This window comes from Thrips palmi, unplaced genomic scaffold (genome assembly GCF_012932325.1).
Source record: "Thrips palmi isolate BJ-2018 unplaced genomic scaffold, TpBJ-2018v1 HiC_scaffold_10, whole genome shotgun sequence".
Taxonomy (NCBI): domain Eukaryota; kingdom Metazoa; phylum Arthropoda; class Insecta; order Thysanoptera; family Thripidae; genus Thrips; species Thrips palmi.
Window position 1 is genome coordinate 16,436,638 of NW_023144621.1, and position 18,940 is coordinate 16,455,577.

At 58.0% G+C, this 18,940-nt stretch overlaps 1 protein-coding gene across 12 annotated transcripts in view; it reads left to right on the plus strand.

Moving 5' to 3' along the window:
• The window catches only part of LOC117650213 (dystonin), a 130,173-nt gene that overhangs the window by 17,028 nt on the left and 94,205 nt on the right, over positions 1 to 18,940 (plus strand). For 4 of the 12 annotated variants that reach the window (XM_034393543.1, XM_034393613.1, XM_034393580.1 and 1 more), the window contains exons 1-2: positions 16,541 to 16,651; positions 18,337 to 18,684. The exons of 3 other annotated variants lie outside the window; for them this stretch is intronic. In XM_034393543.1, the coding sequence (XP_034249434.1) occupies positions 18,534 to 18,684 (151 nt within the window). In that variant the 5' untranslated portion in view covers positions 16,541 to 16,651; positions 18,337 to 18,533. Of the gene's footprint in view, positions 1 to 16,540; positions 16,652 to 17,146; positions 17,302 to 18,336; positions 18,685 to 18,940 lie in introns of those variants that run through there. 5 more of the 12 variants (XM_034393588.1, XM_034393630.1, XM_034393570.1 and 2 more) reach the window with 4 other exon arrangements.

Below are 18,940 nucleotides of genomic sequence, written 5' to 3' on the forward strand. Positions count from 1 at the left end.
TCACAAAGCACGGCGCCCGCACAACACCTCCGCTGGCTCGTTGCGCTGTCAATGAAAAACATGACAAATACCAACTGGATACAAATGTTTGTCTGAAAACTAAAGTGAATGTCGAGAAGTCCTGGAGAATGTGTGAAAATTCAATAGAAGTTTAAGAGCACTATTGCCGCAGAGTTCGGCGAGTGTTCAAAAAGATTCATTTGGCGACTACAAGTTGCTTGCAAGGCGATTGCGAGGCGAGGGTGGCCGATTGCAGCGAGGCGATTGCCCGCCTCCCAATACGATTAATCGACTCGCGGAATCGGTCCGGCCCGATTGCGAGCGGAATGAATCAAGTTTGCTATCTGCGATCGGTGTTCGCGACTTTGCAACCTCGGACCGCCTGGGCGCTGCTGGGCGGCGAAGTCAGGGGACGGCCTAAGCCAGGCGCCCTCAGTCAGCCAACGGATGATTCGGGGGAAAATGCATATCTCGCCATCGACAGGCGAAATCCTCGTTAAAAGAGTGGGCTTTCCCCCGGAAAAGTCGGGAAGAAAAAGTAGAACGAAATGTAGAAAATGTCAGGAGGTTAATTGGAAGAAGGCTAAAAGCTAATTGAGAAGACACCTCCTCTGCCCATCCACGAAAAAAATGCATAAGCGGACCAAATTGAATTAAAAAAAGGATGTGAGGCTATACTTTGTGCCTATAAAAATATTAATTTTTATCTTGTGACAGGAGGATCTTATTTTCTGTGTTCAAAAGAGCTTGAAGACCTTGCCCGCAATGAGAAAATTCAAATATACTCACAATTTACTAACTTGCTCCCGGTCGTTTTCCCAGCAGGTGACCCCTCGCGTTTTTGTCGGTCGGTTCATGGTGGAGAGGGGTGGCGCCTGACACCCCTCGCCACGCCAAGACCAAGGAAACAGGAACACCTGCAGCCGCCTCCACCGCTGGCCTTGGCTCCGATAAGAAAGTTGGTTTGCGTTCATTGCCGGGGCGAAAAACCCACTTTGGATCGGCCGACGGCTGTCTGACACCTCCGCGACACGGCACTGTCTGTCTGTCTGCCTGTCTGTCACAGTGTCACAGTCCCACTTATTAAATTTGGTCGCGAATGAGTAGAGGGAGACATTCTGCAGGAGTGGCTTGATGGCGGCTGGCACGCGATCCGTGGCTCTCCCAAGGCGCACCTCCTGCTTTTAATATCAGTTGGCGTACACTGTAAAAACATTAATCGAGTGTCGAATCGACTCGGTGATCGCGTTCATGTTCTTACCACCATCTTGACAATGGGGGTCCCCTTTTAATTCTTCCTTAAGATTATTAACCAAAAGAAATGAAACTGACAGTTTTAATCGATTATTGTTATGATGTGAAGACGGCCACATCAAAAGCAAAAATACCCAAAACACAGACTGGCATCAAAAAGCTTTCGTCCTTTTTCGTCTAACATGGGCAAACACCTTCGCAGGGACTTCTGCAAAGCCCTAGCTGAGCTGCGAGCTGCGCCCTGCTGCTGGGTGCAGTGCGAAGCCCTAGGCCGGGCAATGCAGGGTTGATTATTCGATTAGTCGAAGCACAGTGCGACAGAGGCGAGGATCAGTTTCAGGATCAGGACGAACCCTCCACCGTTGCCATCATTTGAACTTGGCGAAAGTGTCATCAACTTGAAGAAAGTGTCATCAACTTGAAGAAAGTGTCATCAACTTGAAGAAAGTGTCATCAACTTGAAGAAAGTGTCATCAACTTGAAGAAAGTGTCATCAACTTGAAGAAAGTGTCATCAACTTGAAGAAAGTGTCATCAACTTGAAGAAGTGTCATCAACTTGAAGAAAGTGTCATCAACTTGAAGAAAGTTCATCAACTTGAAGAAAGTGTCATCAACTTGAAGAAAGTGTCATCAACTTGAAGAAAGTGTCATCAACTTGAAGAAAGTGTCATCAACTTGAAAGTGTCATCAACTTGAAGAAAGTCATCAACTTGCAAAAGTGTTCCAGCACACTTCTGGGCAGTGTCAACACACTTACTGGTGCATGCCTGGCAGGCACAACTTTTCTGCATCCTGGCAGGCCATTCCTGGTGCATGCTCGCACACACTGCAGCAGATAACGACCGTTTGCCTGGGATCACCAGAAGTTGTGCACTGCAGGATGCAGGAAGAAGTGTGTCCCCATACTTGAAGGTGTCGCCTGCGAAATATTGCAAGTAAAGCGGGAACGATTGTTTGCAGTGTGCTGCGTGACACCCAGCGTGACCGGTTCGTGACCCATTCGTGACACGCTGCAATAACGAGGGGCGTGGTCCCCAATTAAGGTTCGCGCTGCCGAAATATCAAGAGATCATCCTCGTTGACTGCCTGCGCTGCCGCGCTGTTCCCGCCCTTTTGGCCCAGTTTCTCGATAATGGCGGCCCAGTCCACTAATTGCTGCGTTTGTTGTTTGTTCCGTGCTCAAGAGGAATCGTCCTTTCGCCTCCCAAAAAGTACTGCATTTTGTATTCTTTCAACTTGAATTCAGTGCGAAAACTTAACTCCTTGTCACTGAGGAGTCTTTTGGTTTTGTATGACCTTTTTCGGGATTCTCAATTTAAAGTTAGGAAAAAGTCACAGGAAAACACACAATTTTAATGTCAAGACTCGCTCCCTGACCTAGATGCAGTCGATCTACTTCGGCCCTTTGGATCTCGGCCCTGACCCCGGGTGCGGGTGGAAGCGGTGCCTGTCCAAGTTGGCCTGGACGTGTTTGCTTTGTCCCAGTTCGGCATCCCAGCGTGGTTCCAGCGTAGTTCCAGCGTGCTTCCAGGGATCCCAAAGTGCGATTAAGCTGTTAATTGGCTTTCGTCGGGGCCCTGGGCTGCCTGGCACGGCTGCCCTTGCCCTGCCGCGGCCTGCCCTGTGGCCCCGCGGCCGCCGTGGCGCCCTGAAGTAGGTTTATGGTGCTGGGTACCGAGTCCTGACATTGCGCCCACGACGCCCACACCGCAAGAAACTGGCCAGGGCGCCTGCGCTGGCGACGGAGGAACGCTTACCTACCGGTCAGTGCGACGAGATTTCCATTGTTGCACTTAGCCTCTCCTTAGAGAAGAGATTCACCGGTTTGCGTCAGCACACACAAGCTCCGATGATGAACCAGACTGTTTTCGACGAAGCGACGTGTTTTTACACCCAAGACAAAGGTGTCAGAAAGGACAAAGGTAATCTCTTGTTGAAGGTCTTGAGCCAAGCGGTTCTTCAGTTCTTCATAATGTCGATGGAATTCCCCTGGAGGGGCAAGATCGGGCTTCTTTCGGATACATGTTTGCACTTTCAAGTTCTGCATGTTTCACCCATTCATTTTTTTGCACCCGGACGCAGTTTTTTCTGCTCAGAAAGGTGCGTTGCAGTCGAGGAGGACCAATCGGGCGGATTGAGGGGAAACATCGCTCAAACGAGACAAGGCAGCCCCATGCATCATCCCACAACCCCCTCGCCGTGCGTGCAGGGCGTGCCTTGGGGCGTGCCTAGGGGCGTGCGGTGGAAATGAGACAGGGCTGCGTGGGAGGGCTCCACATTAGCCTACTTGTCTAGAACTCTCGACAAATCTGCGTAAAAATGTGCTGCTCATCGGCAAAACGGCCCCAAACTGCTCGGTTTGTCCACACTCGCGGATTCCCGACGAGAAAGTCTTTGCTGTTTTGCGGTGAAAACAGTGGCATTGCTCCGCTCTTTGATTGACTTCCGCGAGGCGGCCAAACTTCGCATGCTCACCACACCACTGGCAGGGGGAGGGGCTGAAGGGTTGGGCCACTGACTGGTGTACCGCTCAGTAGCCTGCCGACGAGAGCCCTGGAGGGAAGTGCCTGCCGGGCTGGTGCTGGCTGGTGCTAGATCTGCCAGATCCACTGCTACGCCGGCTACGCCTCCACGGCGATGCGCCGCTACGCCCGGAGCGTGTGCCACTGCTGCTACCGCTTTGCGATCTACTCAGGTACTGTGTCTGCACTGTGAAAAGCTGGAGCGAAACTGCTGAAGTTCCTAGCACGTCCTAGCAGGACGGACGAGCAGAGCAAGCGCACTTGACGCTCACCTGCTCCAATGTTGATCCGATTGGGCTAGGTTAGGTTAGTTTCCTTGGATGTTTTCCTGTGACTATGTAATGAGTCTGGGCCCTTTCAGCAGGGTCACAAATGTACCTAAGCTAACTTGTTTTGGTAAATGCGTGCATTTACTTGGCTATTTCTGATTACTTTTTCCTCTTGGCACGGTGGGATCCCAACCTGGGCGCAGCAAGGCGCAGCAAGGCGTAGCTACGAGTCATGCGATGTGACGGTTTCCCGGTATTCCCCAGTGCCCCTCCCCGACAGGTAATGGCGCCAAATTCGAACGTGCCTCACACCTCCGGCAAAATCGCTGCCTCTGCATCAGACGTGGCTAGGAGAACCATCTGTCTGCAGCTAGAAAAGGTTTTCTGGAGACGGCTCTTTCGGACGGCTGGCGGCAAGATTTCGGAACAATTCGTTTTTACACGAGACGCTGTCGTCGAGTTCTACAGTCCTCTAGGGACGCTTTCTTGTCTGCCTGTCGAGAAGCAAAGCGCTCGGCCGTATTTTAGATTGAGTGTCCGCTCTCCGTTTTTAATCGTGGCTCGTAAGTCGGGACTGTAAACATGTGCGTCGCGGCTCGGTCATACCGTGTGATGTATTGCTTACGGCAGCCCACACGTGGAAGGAGGGCTCTATAAGGAACTATAGTTTAAGACTGAAGTCTAGTCTTACACTTGGAGTTTCTTGCTCCCGGTGGCGGATCCAAGCCGGCCTGAGGGAGGGGAACAGTAGCTGTTTTTGCCTACCAAGGGACAAATTGTGGCTTCAGGGCTACTTCACAGGCGGTTCTTTGAGGTCCAATCGTCCGAATCCGCGCCTGCCTGCTGCACCGCTGGCTCCGTCTCATTCTGGCTGACCAATGGCGGGGCGAGGCTGAGGCCTCTCTCTCTCTCTCTCTCTCTCTCTCTCTCTCTCTCTCTCTCTCTCTCTCTCTCTCTCTCTCTCTCTCACTCACTCACTCTCTTGCTCCCTTTGTTCCTTCCCGCGAGAGACGTTCACCTTTGCCCTTCTCCCTCGCACTTCCTCTCCCAATCAGACATGTTTCGCAGTCCGTGCCCCTTGCAGCACACTGTCTCTCTCGCACTCAAGGGGTGTCCCGTACGGGTGCGAGGGAGACAGAGCGAGACTCTGCAGGGCCTGCAGGGCATTGTGGGAGTGACTGCCACGGCACTGCCACGGCTCTGCCGGCCACTGCCGTGCGGTGCGCGCACACTGCAAAACAATGCAGCCATCAGACAGCACACGCCGGAGAAACGCTCTTGGGGAGCCGGTAAGCCAGCGGAGGTCTCGATGCCATTCAAATATCGTTCCACGCAAGGCGAGAGCCCATACCCATTCCAATTTTTATTTTTGCAAAAGTTTTGCAATTTTTGTTCGCAACCTGTTTGGCAGTGTACCGCCGTGACTCGGGTAGTCAGGCGGCACGGCGTGGCATAACAGTCTTTTGTCTCGAGCGCATCTTGCTCGTGGCAAGGGCAAGGTGAAGGGACTGGAAGGGAAGAGGGAGAGAGAGAGGAAGGGGGCGGGGGTAACGCATTCCGGACGCAATCCCGGAGAGGCACGGCCAGGCACGCCAGTGTTAAAGTGAGGGGAGTGTCACGTGCAGTCATGCGACGTACGTGCTGCAAGTGCACTGCAAGTGCAAAACGGCCCTCTCGTTGGCGCTGTCTAATTGGCCGCGCGGATTCCCTTCGATGATGGATGGACACATTGCTGACGTTTTGTTCTTCTCGTTCTGCTTCCAGGTGAGAATAGCGGACCGCGCTCTCGCCTCGCTGGCTGCGCACAGTGGGCCAGAAGACCGGTGGAGGCGGCCAAAACTCTAGACGCGTTTTGAGCTCCAGAGTCGCTAAACAAGACTAGAACCGAGCGTCTTACCCCACCAATGGATTGCTCTCCGAACGAGGAATCCACTGGTGGGGTCACACGCCCGGTTCGAGTCCCATTTAGCGACTCTGGAGCTCAAAACGCGTCTCGAGTTTTGGCCGCCTCCGCCGGTCTTCTGGCCCACTGTGCTGCGCAGCCGTGCCCAAGCACCGTGGGTGAGAGGGAGAGAGAGAAGCGGTTGCAGGAATTCGACGGTGTTTCCCGATCCACGGACAGCGCAAGGCGGTAGGCATTAACATGACTTTTCTCGTCATTGAGTAGCCTCCCTCCACTACAAAAGTAAAATTTGCTAGTGCCACTGTGTCCGGGGAGGGGGGGGGGTCGAGGGCGGTGAGTGAGTGACCTGGGGGAAAGAACGGAGCGGTCTGGAGACGTAGAGCAAAGAGAGAACGGATTGGAATGGCAAACACCGAGCCCTATTGAACCGCGCCCCGTCCGCCCCGCCCCCGCACCTACCCGTGGTCGGCCGAGACCGACCAGCAAACACACGGCAAAGTTTCAATTCGCTGCTACAACTCCGCTGCTCCCTGCGGACCGGCTAATGTTGCCCTGGAGGTCCTCCCTCTCGGGTCACGCACTATTCGGGAAACTAGCGGGGTTTTCAGTCCGATTGTCAAAATAAATGAATGAATAAGTAGAGTATCATCGCCACCACACACTCCACAGTGGGCCAGTAAAACGGCGGATGCGGCCAAAATTCTAGACTCGTTTTGGGCTCCAATGTCGCTGAATGGGATTCAAACCGGACGCGTGACCCTACCATTGTATCGGAGAGCAATTTATTGGTTGGGTCACGCGTTCGGTTCGAGTCCCATTTAGCGACTCTGGAACTCGAAACGTGTTTAGAATTTTGGCCGCCTCCACCGGCCTTCTGGCCCACTGTACACTCGACCCGCGATATTTGAAAAGGTATTTGAAACCGCGGCCCGGGAGGCTGCCGGTATTTCCGTACTCGTACCTGTCGGGCTGCTGGCGTGCTGGCGCCGCTCGCCGGGACTCGTCACAGTCGGCGACAGCTGCTCAAACAGGCCTATCGCGGCGTGGCGCGGTGCGGCGTGGCGCGGCGTTCAGGGCGTGAAGGTACCCATTCCGATTACACTCCGGCTCGCAATGCCACTGCACTGCAAACGTACCGGGTAATCCCCGGATCGAAGCTCAACCGAGCGGCATCGTCGTAGGCTTTTCGTGTGTTTGTCGGTTCACCGTTCGCGTTGCTGGTTAGCCTCTATCCTGCTTGCGAGGCAGAGAGGATGTGGTCTGAGGCCTCCGACGATGAGGGCAACCGAGGGTAGTGCTACTACGTAGTTCACAGTGTGTGTACAGTGACGTGTGTATTCACAACACGCGCGGAACTGGCGGAACCGCGGAGCAGGCCGGGCAGGCACTGCGGTGCAGGTTCGGCCATTAGATGACGTCCTCGCGGGGACATGTCATTCACTCTCTTATCACCGTGCGAACGACGCTCTCTCTCTCTCTCTCTCTCTCTCTCTCTCTCTCTCCCCTTGCCGCCGCACTGCGGGTGCGAGAGAGACGGAGCGACGTCGCGGCGCGTCGCGGCGCGGCTAGCGGTCCCACGAAAAAACGGCGGGCCTGGCTGGCGTCGGCACGGCACGGCATGGCGCGGCCCGCCAGCGCGACGCCGGCCGGGTCGGCGTCGTCTGCTGCGTCGTCTGCTAGCGACTGCTAGCGCCGCGGCGATACCCCTTGCCCTGTGCAGGGGCCCAACAGCTGATGCGGCGCCGGCGCTACCCCGCGCTGCCGCGGCGTGGCGTGGTTGCGACGCTCGCCGACAGAGCGCCTCAGTGTCTGCCCGGCCTGGCGGGCCTGGCCTGCCCCTGTGCCCGGCTCCACCCGGCTCGTCGAATGGGCTGCCTGCTTCCAGGCGCTGTCCGCGCTCTCTCCCCCTCAAGGAGCGCCTGAGAAACGCGGGTAGGCAGACCGCCGCACTCCGAAGGCCCGCGGGTTGGCCTGCTTCATTACCATTACCATTAAGGCCTCAAGTACCTTAAGTTGTACTCTGTCCTTCCTGGAGCTCCACGTTCGGAGCGCGCGTCGCCATCCTCTATTTTTAACGTTTCACCGCTCCCCCGTCGACGGGCTTTGAGGCGGTGTAAATCAGATCGTTGGGAGGGCCGCGCCTAGTCATTAATAATGCCTCGGATTAAGGCCCTGTGTCGCTGGCCGCGCTGGCCACGCTGGCCAACCCAGACACGTGCCTGCAGCGCCGCTCCGTCTCTCTCTCTCTCGCACTCGCGGGGCGTGCCGCCGCGGCGGTGCGGGTGCGAGAGAGACAGCAGAGGCGCTGCCGTTGACCGGCGGATGATTGGCAGACTCGAGCATCTGATACGCTAATATCTCTGATTAGATTGCACGCCTTGTCTGGCCCAGCGGCCCGTCCCATGACTGCGATAGCATTCTCTCAGGCAGCAACAGGAAGCTTAGGCCGAGGGGAATACCAATTTTAACTTATAGTGCATGCCACTGCTGCAGCCACAATGTGATAATTTCTTTTTTAAGAAATTATTTACTTCTTTTCTAACCATTTTAGCTATACTTGAAAGTTTGCCCCTGGGGTACAAATTGACTGCTGCTGAATTTGTTAATTTTTCTATGAGCCTTCGTTGGCGCGTTTACCGGTGTCGACCTGTTTTTTCGCAAGCACCTGCATTGTGCGTTGGCGTCGCGGGTTCGACTCCCCTTGCGTCCTGCGATCTTTTTTTTCTCATCACGAGCCAGCCCCTTTTACGAGGGCGTACGTGAAGTAATGAGCATGGCAGTGATATGACGCGGCGTGACATGATGGATGTCTGTCTGTCTGTCTGTCCGTCCGTCCGTCCGTTTGCGGCGCGGCGGACCTTCGGGTTCGTTTTACACCTGCTGCTTAATGAGCGCCGAGTGATTGTTCCCGCTCAGTCCTTGGCGGTCCTTGGTCTCTGTTGGTCGCCGTGTCACTTGGCGGACATGTGACGGACTCGGACGGACCCGAGGCGCCTCCTCTGGAATGTCTGTCCGTCCGTCCGCGAGCCACGCGGCGTCGGCGCTCCGAAATTTGATGAAAAACGGTGTTGGCCGCGTGCCCACGACGGCGTGCCCAGCCCAGGTGGGCCCGCCCCGCCCTGCCTCGGCTCCTCCGGTGCGCGGCCCCGCGGCCTGGCTCCGCGGCCTGGCTCGGTCCGGGGGCGTCGGAAGGGACGCGGTGACGTCACTCGGCGTGGGCCCCTCCGTGCAAGTCCAGCCGGTGCGCCCCCCTGGCCCCTCGCCTTGTTGCGCTCCCTTCGCGCCGCGACCGCGGAGGCAGCCCGGATCGGGGCCATTTGCATACGGGCCTGACTCAACCGCCCCGCCCTGGGTGACGCTACCCCGCGTAACCGGCCGCAGCGATTCATGGGCATAATCCCCGACGCGTTTTGAGCTCCAGAGTCGCTAAATGGGACTCGAACCGAACGTGTGACCTCGCCAATGGATTGCCCTCCGAACGAGGAATCCATTGGTGGGGTCACACGCTCGGTTCGAGTCCCGGGTAGCGACTCTGGAGCTCGAAACGCGTCTTGAGTTTCGGCCGCCTGCGCCGGTCCTCTGGCCCACTGTGCGTCCCTGCCCTTGGTGACCCACGCGTTGAGGTCGCCTTCGGTTCCAGTTTCCCGCCCAAGCTTTCGAGTCGTTTGGCGGGAAGAGCAACGAGAGTAGCCGAGTAATAGTGCGAGAAAGTGGTACGCGAGATGGAGGCGCGATAGCCGGCACAGCGAATGAATGGGATAGCAGACGAAGGTGGGCGTCGTCTTGCCAGAGCAAGGAGGGGGGTCGCCACCTTGAACTCGCGGCCGCCGCGGCGTGCCCCCACCGTCCCCCACCTTCCGCCGGCGCCACCCCACGCAGTGTCTTTCGCCGGCCAGCGAAAAAAAAAACAGCCTCCAGAAGCCCTGTTTTTTCATCGCATGGAGAACTTTTAGCATCACAGGCCCTGCCGTGCAGCGCAGCGCAGCGGTGACTATCGCTGAAGTGTTGGCAGCAGTTTCGACACCTTTGAAAATGCGCCGTCCCGCCTGCCCCGCCCCCTCTTTCCGCCCGACTTTCCTGTCTCTCCGATTCGCGGTCTGCCCACGCCCCGCCCCGCCCCGCCCCGCCCTGCCCTGCCACCGACACCTCCGATTAGCGGCTCACTGTGGCGTATGCGGCGTATGCCTGGCTGGCGCTCCCTGCCCGCGCCCGCCCTGCCCGCCTTGCCCGCCTTTGCAGATTCCGCCCGGCTGCAGCGCCACTGCAATCTCCACTCCTTCCTTGGCCGTGCCTTAGCAGTGGGCCAGAAGACCGGTGGAGCGGCCAAAACTCTAGACGCATTTTGAGCTCCAGAGTCGCTAACGGGACTCGAATCGAACGTGTGACCCCACCAACGGATTCCTCGTTCGGAGAGCAATCCATTGGTGGGGTCACACGTTCGGCTCGAGTCCTGTTTAGCGACTCTGGAGCTCGAAACGCGTCTAGAGTTTCGGCCGCCTGCGCCCGTCTTCTGTCCCACTGTGGGTGCAGGTGTAACATTTCACCTGCCTCGCTTGGGCACATCTAGTGTAGCTCGCACCTCCTCCAAAGTCGGACGTGTTTGCCGAAGTAAGTTTGCCTCGAACTGCAGTGTCGCCATGCAGTCGCCATGCGCTGGCGGCACTTTTATGACCGCGACTGAAAAAGCACTTTGTCAGCGGCTCGGCTCGGCTCGGCTCGGTCAGCCTGACGGCCTGCCAGGCGATCTGCATGGGGGCGGCTCTTTTTCCAGAAGGCGCGCGTCATCTGCAGAGTGAGAGTCTTTCTCGTCGCTCTGTCGCACCCGCACGGGACGCCCCGTGAGTGCGAGAGAGACGCCTCACGGAATCAGCCTGCAGGGCGGACGTCTGTGCGAGTGGCGGGTGGCGGGGCCTGGCCTAGCGTGGCCGGCTGGCCCATGGGCTGGGCCGCGCCGGGCTGGGCTGGCCCTCGGTGGTGACTAACGCCCAGCTGCCCGTTTAGTGGCCAATAAAGCGGACTGCTAAGGCGTTATTGGCAGCGCGAGGCCGTCGTGCAAATAGCGCCCTCGGTGCCCCCGCAGTGTGCTGCCTCCGGCGCGGCCTGTTCGAATTGGGGCGCGCCAAGTGCATTGCCGTGTTGCTGCAGCTTGCAGCCTGCACGCAGTGGGCCAGAAAACCGGCGGAGGCGCGGCAAAAATTCTAGACGCGTTTTGAGCTCCAGAGTCGCTAACCAGGAGTATGTAACTTTCAAACGAAGATACGTAGTTGAGAGCGAAACGTACTAAACGAGTTCATTTTGAAATTCGATGCACTCACTAAGTTGCTCTGTGCTTCACGCTCGTAACGCTACCGTTTCGGCCACGGAAGGGAGTTAGTTCCGCCAGTGGGGGTCCGCGCGAGCTGCTTCGGGGCGCCCTGCCTCCGAGGCGGTGACGCAAGGACCCCTTGTAGTGTAGTGTCCCTTGCCCCGCTCTTGCTCCTTGCTCGTGGGCTGAATGGTCTTTGTCTCCCGTTTAGCATGGATTTTGTTCGTTCGTCACGTCCTGCCTTCGTCCTGCCAGACTCGTCGCTCCGTCTCTCTCGCACCTGTGCGGGACGCCCCACGAGTGCGAGAGAGACGGAGCGACGAAAGCGACTCTCGGAATCAGTCAGCTGGCCGCAGGAACAATGGGCGATTTGGACGGGCACCGGCGGTGCACTGCTAGCACACTGCTAGCAGCGTAGGCATGCAGCGAGCACACTGTAGGCCAGCGCGCCAAAACCCAATCCGCATACACTTCACCCCTACGTCCGAATCAAGCTGCCCAAAAGTGCCCACTTAGTCAAATTAATTTCCCAATTTTACGGATTGGAGATTTTCTTCTTTTTTTTTGGAGTGACACAGTCGCTTAGTTTTCAGAAGAATCCAAAATTTCTACCTTTCTTTTTACAGAACTACAATTTTGGGACGACCTCAAGTTTAAATCTCCTCCTGACCCGCGGACGGTACTTAAGTTTGCTGCTCTCCCGTTCCGCGGCGTTCCACGGCGGTCCACGCAGAGTCGAGGCAGAGCGTTTGAACCCCACGCACGTTGCCGCCTTTCCGTCCCGACGGCCAATCGCAGCGCCCCGCGCCCAGCCCAGCAGGCTGGGAGTCGCTTTCGTCGCTCTGTCTCTCTCGCACTCGCGGGTGCGCCTTACGGGTGCGAGAGAGACAGAGTGAGGCTGGAAGAGGTCCAACCGCTGGGCGCGCGGGCCGCGGCACGTTGCGTGGGTCTGCCGAAGCGATTCGGAAGATCGCTTTCTCGCTCTGTCTCTCTCGCACCCTTGCGGAGAGCCCCACGAGTGCGAGGGAGACAGAGCGACGAGTCTGGCCGAAACCGCGACACGCCGCGACACTCCGCGAGTCTCCAGCGGCGTCGCGCCGGCCGGGCCCTCGTGACCACACGTGCCCTTGTTTGGCTCGGTGCGGAGTCCGCCTGTCTGTCTGCCAGTCCGTCTGTACCAAGGGGCTTCGATTTCTGCCCTGAATTGTGCCCTGCCAGCATCCCCAGAGCACGGCCCACAGTGGATTTGCCAGAGGACCGGCGCAGGTGGCCTAAACGCTAGACGCGAAGCCTGCCGGTCAGACCACGAGCAGCGAGGTAAACATTTACTGTCATAACTTCCAAAAAATTTGAAATTTTAAACTGGAAAGAAAAATGTGGAACTCTACACCCCCTCCCCAGTCTGAATGGAGAGGCCTCCTGCTTTACTTCGATGTTCGGGATGGGAACCGGTGCTGTCAGGTCGGCGACACAAGCGATCGCCGGGGGCCCCAGTAGGACCCTAAGCTCAGACAGCTGGGTCGGAGCACCCTGTGAATCTCGTGATAGCTGGGACGTAGAGTGAGACGACAGAGAGACAGAGAGAGACTCAGACAGAGAAGAGGTTTGGTGGGAGCTTCTTGTTTTCACGGGGTTGGTTGTGTGCCACTGTAGGCCGTCAGCCGCGACGCCATGGCGACGCCATGGCGACGCCGTGACGCGTGGGCGTGGGTTCAAATACGCGCGGCGCGCGGCGTCAGTTTCACTTTTTTCGCGCTGACCCCGTTGCCCGTCATCGCCGAAGGCCCGAAGGCCCGAAGGGACGGCGTGCCGCTCTGGCGGGCTCCGTCTCTGTCGCACTCGCGAGGCGTCCCGCAGGGGTGCGAGAGAGACAGACGCGGCCCGTTAGCGCGAGGAAATGGCCGGGCGAACGCCGAGAAGGCCGAGGAGGCCGACGGCGCTGCAACGCGATGGAGGCGACGGCGGCGGCGCCATCTGCTGGCGGTGCAAGGCGCCGGCCGAGCGGCCGAGCGGCGAAGAAGAAGAAGGAATTAGCCCATATGTGGAGGGTAACCGAGTGACTCACGTCGCGCCTCGTCACCGCGACCACCGCCAAGCACGCCAAGCTAGTCGCCATAGTCGCGACAAGTCTGGCCAAGCTAGACGCACGGCCACCGCGGACCCCGGGCGGGGTAGGCGACCCGGCCGACGCGCGCGTCGAGGAGCACGCGCGTGGCCTACCTCACAGGCGTCTGTCTGTCCGTCCGTCCGTCCGTCTGTCTGTCTGTCTGTCTGTCTGTCTGTCGGTCGGTCTGTCTCTGTCTGTCTGTCCGCCTGCCCCCGCGTCCGCTCGTCGCCCACCTGACCGCGGCGTCGCGGCCGATGCCCAATCCTGGTTGTGTTTTTTTGTTTTTGCTTTTCTTTGGCGTCCCTCATTTGCCTGCCTGCCCGTCCCGAGTCCTGACGTCCTGAGTCCTGTCAGTCCCGGCGCGGTCCTTCGGGGAACTCCCGGCCGCGTTGCGTGAGGACCGTGAGGACGAGGCCATTACCTGGACGACGGCCTCCGCGACCCTCCGCGACGGCGACGTCGCGGTGCGCGGCGCGTCCTCCTGCGTCAGGGAGTGCTTCTGCCGGACGGCGAGGGTTACGAGCGTCATGCATGGCCGAAAATTCTTTCCCGCCTAGAGCATGGGTCCTGGTAGCCCTGGTGGGTCGTGGTGGTCCTCTTGGCCCTGGCGGGCTGGCCCTTGGCCTGGCCCCACCACACTGCCAATTAGCGGCGCCACGCGGCGTCTCAATCAACGCGCTTTAATGGGCCGCGCGCTGGAGGCGCTGGAGGCTGATTGGAGTCGTTGCGCCGCTCTGTCTCTGTCGCACCCACGCGGCGCGCCGCAGGGCCGTGCGGGTGTGAGAGAGACAGAGCGTGGGGACCGCGCCGAAAGCAGTGCGGGTGGCGGCCGGGTCGCCGGGGGGCCGCGCGGCAGTGGACCAGAAGACCGGCGCAGGCGGCCGAAACTCCAGATGCGTTTTGAGCTCCAGAGTCGCTAAATGGGACTCGAACCGAATAACGTGTGACCCCACCAATGGATTCCTCGTTCGGATTCCCCGCGTTCGGTTCGAGTCCTGTTCAGCGACTCAGGAGCTCAAAACGCGCCCCGATCCGTAAATGGTGCAGTTGTCGTCGGTGGGCCGTTTGAGTCGGTTTGTGTAGTCTAGTGGAGCTGCTGACACCTAAACGGCCAACTGCCCCCACCCCCAGCCCCAGTCGCTTCCTTCGCAAGCCTCGGTGTGCATTCTGTTTTGCGCCACGAGCAGAGACAGCGGGCACACTGGGCACACAGCACGTACTTCGCGTATTGCTGCAGTCGTCTGCCGGCCGTCTCGCGTACCACTGCTAAAAACACGCCGGGGGAATTCACAAACAGAATTCGCGGGACTTCGCGGGAAAACCAACAACGTCGCGTGCCGCCTGTCGTTGTTGTTGCCAAAGGGTCGACGCGTGTGTTTATAGGTCGGCACAGTAGGGCCGCTGAATTTAGCTGCTTTCTGGAATGGCATTTTTGACAAAACTTTTCGTCTCGATCCACACATTGATGGTTCGACGGGCACCTCGCGATGTCGCGCCGTCCCCCCGCCGACTGGCCCACTGGCAATGACATCAGGATCGACTAATCGCGTTGTTTGCAAATAAAAGCGCCCTAAGCCCTGCGGTATTCTCCTGTTGCCCCCACCCGGCCCCGCCCCGATTGCGAGAGCGAGAGAGACAGAGAGACGCGGCGACAGTGCTGCCAACACTGACCAGCCGCCTCGCCTCGCGACGCCCCGCGACGCCTCGCGATAGCCAGTCAGTCACCTTGCCAGTGATCGGGTGACTCAGCAGGGCGATTCCGGAGCGCGTCGCTCCGTCTCTCTCGCACTCGCGGGGCGACCCGGAAGCCCCGTGCGGGTGCGAGAGAGACGGAGCGACGCCTGTCGGCTCCGAATCTAATCACGCGAGGCTTTGCGTTCGGATTAGGCGGTTGGGCCCTGTCTCTCCGTGACACTCATTGGTATGCAGCGATTGGGAGGCAGGCCGTCGCCCGGAACTAGCGGCGTCTCTCTCGCTCTCGCCACCCGGGTGCGCTGAAAGAGAGAGAGAGAGAAGGGTGGCCGTGAACGCAGCCCCGTCCGAGGGAAGTCCTTCCCCGATGAGGACGCGTCCACACTGGCAAGGGCAAGGGGGTACACTGTATCGGCACGCAATCCTTTCCTTCTTCTACTTTTTGCCTTGCTCGCAGAGAGACAGAAAGAGAGAGAGACTGGCAGGATGCGGCTGCGCGTGGCTGCGCGGATCGCGATGCGAGGGCCAAGTTCGAGGATAGAGGAGCTATTTTGTTTCGAGAGGAAGGGGGGGGGGAGACACGCGGGGCGCTCGCCGACCGTGGCGCTGCAGTGCGGGTCAGTGTCGCCCAGCAGGATGTGTGTGTGTGTGTGTGTGTGTGTGTGGTAAATGCGTCAAATTAGATTGTCACCACCCCCACGAGCCTGTCCGAGCCCTTGCTCCACCCCCTCCCCTCCGCACTGGCTCAGCCCCTGCGCGAGCCCCTGCCGGTTGAAACGTATAAGGCCTCCTTTTGAACACACACCAACACACACACACAGCAGTGTTCGTTGTCGCGCGGCTTCGGGGAAGTCCCAAACAAAACGCTTAGGCTGCTGCCCGCTGCAAGCCTGCTGCCAGCCGAGGCCTCTGATGCACAGTGAGGCCCAGCGTGTGACCCCGGTCGCCAGGTTACGCCAGGCTGGTGCACTGTGCAGTGGGCGGGGCGGCGGGGCATTTTCGCTGCACTTTCACCTTGCACCCGGCGGCGCCGTGGAGATCAACAACAGCACGACCTCGCCGACGAGAAGTTGGTCGTCTCCGTTGTTCCGGCGGGCCACTACGGTACCCGAGGGTACCCGAAGGTACCCGAAGGGGATCGGCCGCGAAACGAGACGAAACGAAACGCCGGCCGGTGTCTGCCGCGCCGGCGCGCGTCCGCGGCGTGGCGGGGCGCGGTGGCGGCGTGGCGGCGTGGCGGGGCGTCCGGGTGGTGGGGCTCACCGTGACGACGACGCCGGCAAGCGGACGGCGTCGGCGCGGACTTGCAGCAGAGCAGACGGCGCAAGGCCCGCAAGGCCCGCAAGGCAGCGCGACGACGCCCCCCTCTCTCTCTTCCCTGCCCGCCCCTCCCTCCCCCGGCCCGCCCCCGGGGTCCCCGGCGTCCGCCTTGGGAGCGGCAGCCCCAGGCCCCGGGCAGGCAGGCGTCGAGCCCCCTCTCGCCTCTCGCCTCGCCCGCCAGTGAACGCCACGCCGGCCTACGGCAGGCAGGCCGACGAACGAGAACGAACGGCACGCGGAGTGCGCGGTCCGCGGTCCGCGGTCGGTACGGAGTACGGGTACGACTCGAGGCCCTACGCGGCGAGCGTGGCGGCCGTGGCGCGCGGGGCAAAGCCGGCCAGAGCCGCGAGAGGCCTGCACGGCCAGCACGGCCCAGCACAGCGCGTGGGTAGACATCGTAGGCCCGGCCCGACCTGACGACGAGACGACCACAAAAAAGCCCCACAAAACTGAACCAGTCCGCCGAGCCGGCGTGGGTGGACCAGCAGACCGATTCCGAGAGTCGTTTTCGTCGCGCTGTCTCTCTCGCACCGACCGGGACGCCCCTTCAGGGAGACAGAGCGGCGAAAACGACTCTCGGAATCGGTCTGCAGGACCAGGACCGCGTCGATTCCCCCCGTCTTGCCCTGCCTCGCCTCGTGCCGGGCGTGTCCACGGCGCAGCACGGCGTCACGCCTCCGTACAGTGCGGCAGCACGGCACGCGTCGCGGCGGTGGCGGCACGGCAGGGCAGGTGCACTGCACACCGACTATACCGTCGGGGCACTGGGCCTCCTGACGGTGTAGTGGCAGGTGTTGCTGCTGCTGCCGCGGCGGCCGTGTTGTGGCAGCTCGGTGCAGCAATGCACTGCAAGTGTTTTTGCAATTGCAAGCGAGCGCAGTGGAAGTCGGACAAGTGCACCGCCGTGGACGAGCCACGGGGCCGTCGGGTAACCGGGACCTAACGACGTCTGGGAGGCTGTCGTGGCGCCCGCACTGGGAGCCAGTGGCTGCTGGCGGGCGTACATAACCTCTGCAAGTCGCTTGTTGCTGGGCCGAGTTGGCCGACTTGCAAGCATAAGACGGGGAAGAACACTGAAAGGAACACCAATCAGTTCGAAACACGGCAGAACACCAAGCCAGCGACACGGAGTGGATGTCAGCTCAGCACATTTGCTATCTTTTCTGTTACAACTTTTGAATGTTTTGACAGTTGAGTGGTTAGGTTGTCTGCAAGGTTGTTTACAGGTTGTAAACACCTGCTGAAGTTGGACAGGTTTTGTTTAGGTTTAATTTTCACCAACCTGATATGTCTGGTGTGAGGGGGAAAATATCGACAATTTAACTGAAAACTTAAAATTTTAGTTGAATTGCGTAATGGGATTTTTTTTCAATTTCAAAGATCTCTTTCTGTTTAAATTAGATTAAAGCTTCTTCAATGAATAAAATATTTATATTAAAGTTCCAGATTCCAAGTCTTTTTTCCCTTATTTTGTCTTTCTTTTACTTAATCGGAAGTGTCATAAGCAATTTAATTTGAGAGCCGCTTTTTACTGCAGAATATTTTTAATGGTGTTGCATCCAGAGTGCAATAACTGTTTGGGCGTGTGTGTGTGTGTGAGTGAGTGTGATGGCCCATGTAAGGTGGGATGGGGTCCACTGGCAGTGGAGGGGTGCCGCCTACGGAATCCAGTGGTGGCTGAGGCAGCTGTAGCGGCTGTAGCGGCTGATGTGGTAGCAGCACCCACTCATTCTTGAAGTCAGTCACTCAGTCCTGAACCCGACTCCGCCGTGGTCACTCTGTGAGGCTGTGTGCCCTCTCAAATTGATTAATGGTTTCCCTATTTGGGTTATAGAAAATTCAGTTTCACTTTCCAAATCTAGTGTTTGAGCTGACATTCATCTTTGGATGGTTGCTGTGAACAGAGGATTGATTGGTGCTACTTTCTTTTCCTTTTTCTTAAATTCAGTGTTGTGCCTTACAGTTATTGGATTCAGCAAGATATTTTCGTGTGTGATCAGTGCTGACAAGTGAATAGTGAGTGACTTGGCGGAAAGAACACTTGGCTGTGATAGCCCTTCGAAGAGAGCAAAGTGTGGCCAACGGATACTCATGGTTACTACACTTTGCCCACCGTAAACAACGACTTCAACATCGCATTGTGAATTATCAACATTCACAATGTCGAGCCAGTCTTACTACAAGGAACGACTTGGATTTGATCCAAATGAAGCTGCCAACGATGCAGTAACCTTCGACAAAAACAAGCAAGGATATGAGGAAAACTTGAGCAAGTTTAAAGGTTTGTGGGACTTCTTTATTCAATCAATAGGTACGGGTACATTTCATTCTTAGCCTGCCGAGTGATGCGTGTTCCTGTTGGACTTCACATGTGTGGTTTGTAAATTAACACTGGCAGTGCTAACAAACTGGGGCATAGATAGAATGATTCAATGAAATAATTGATACACCTGCAGTGATAGTGAGAAAATTGTTCATTTGGCAAGACTAATTTATTGACAAAAAATCTCAATGGATTTGTGCTCTATTTTAGAAAAACATTTGTTGATGACTATATGAAGAAGTGA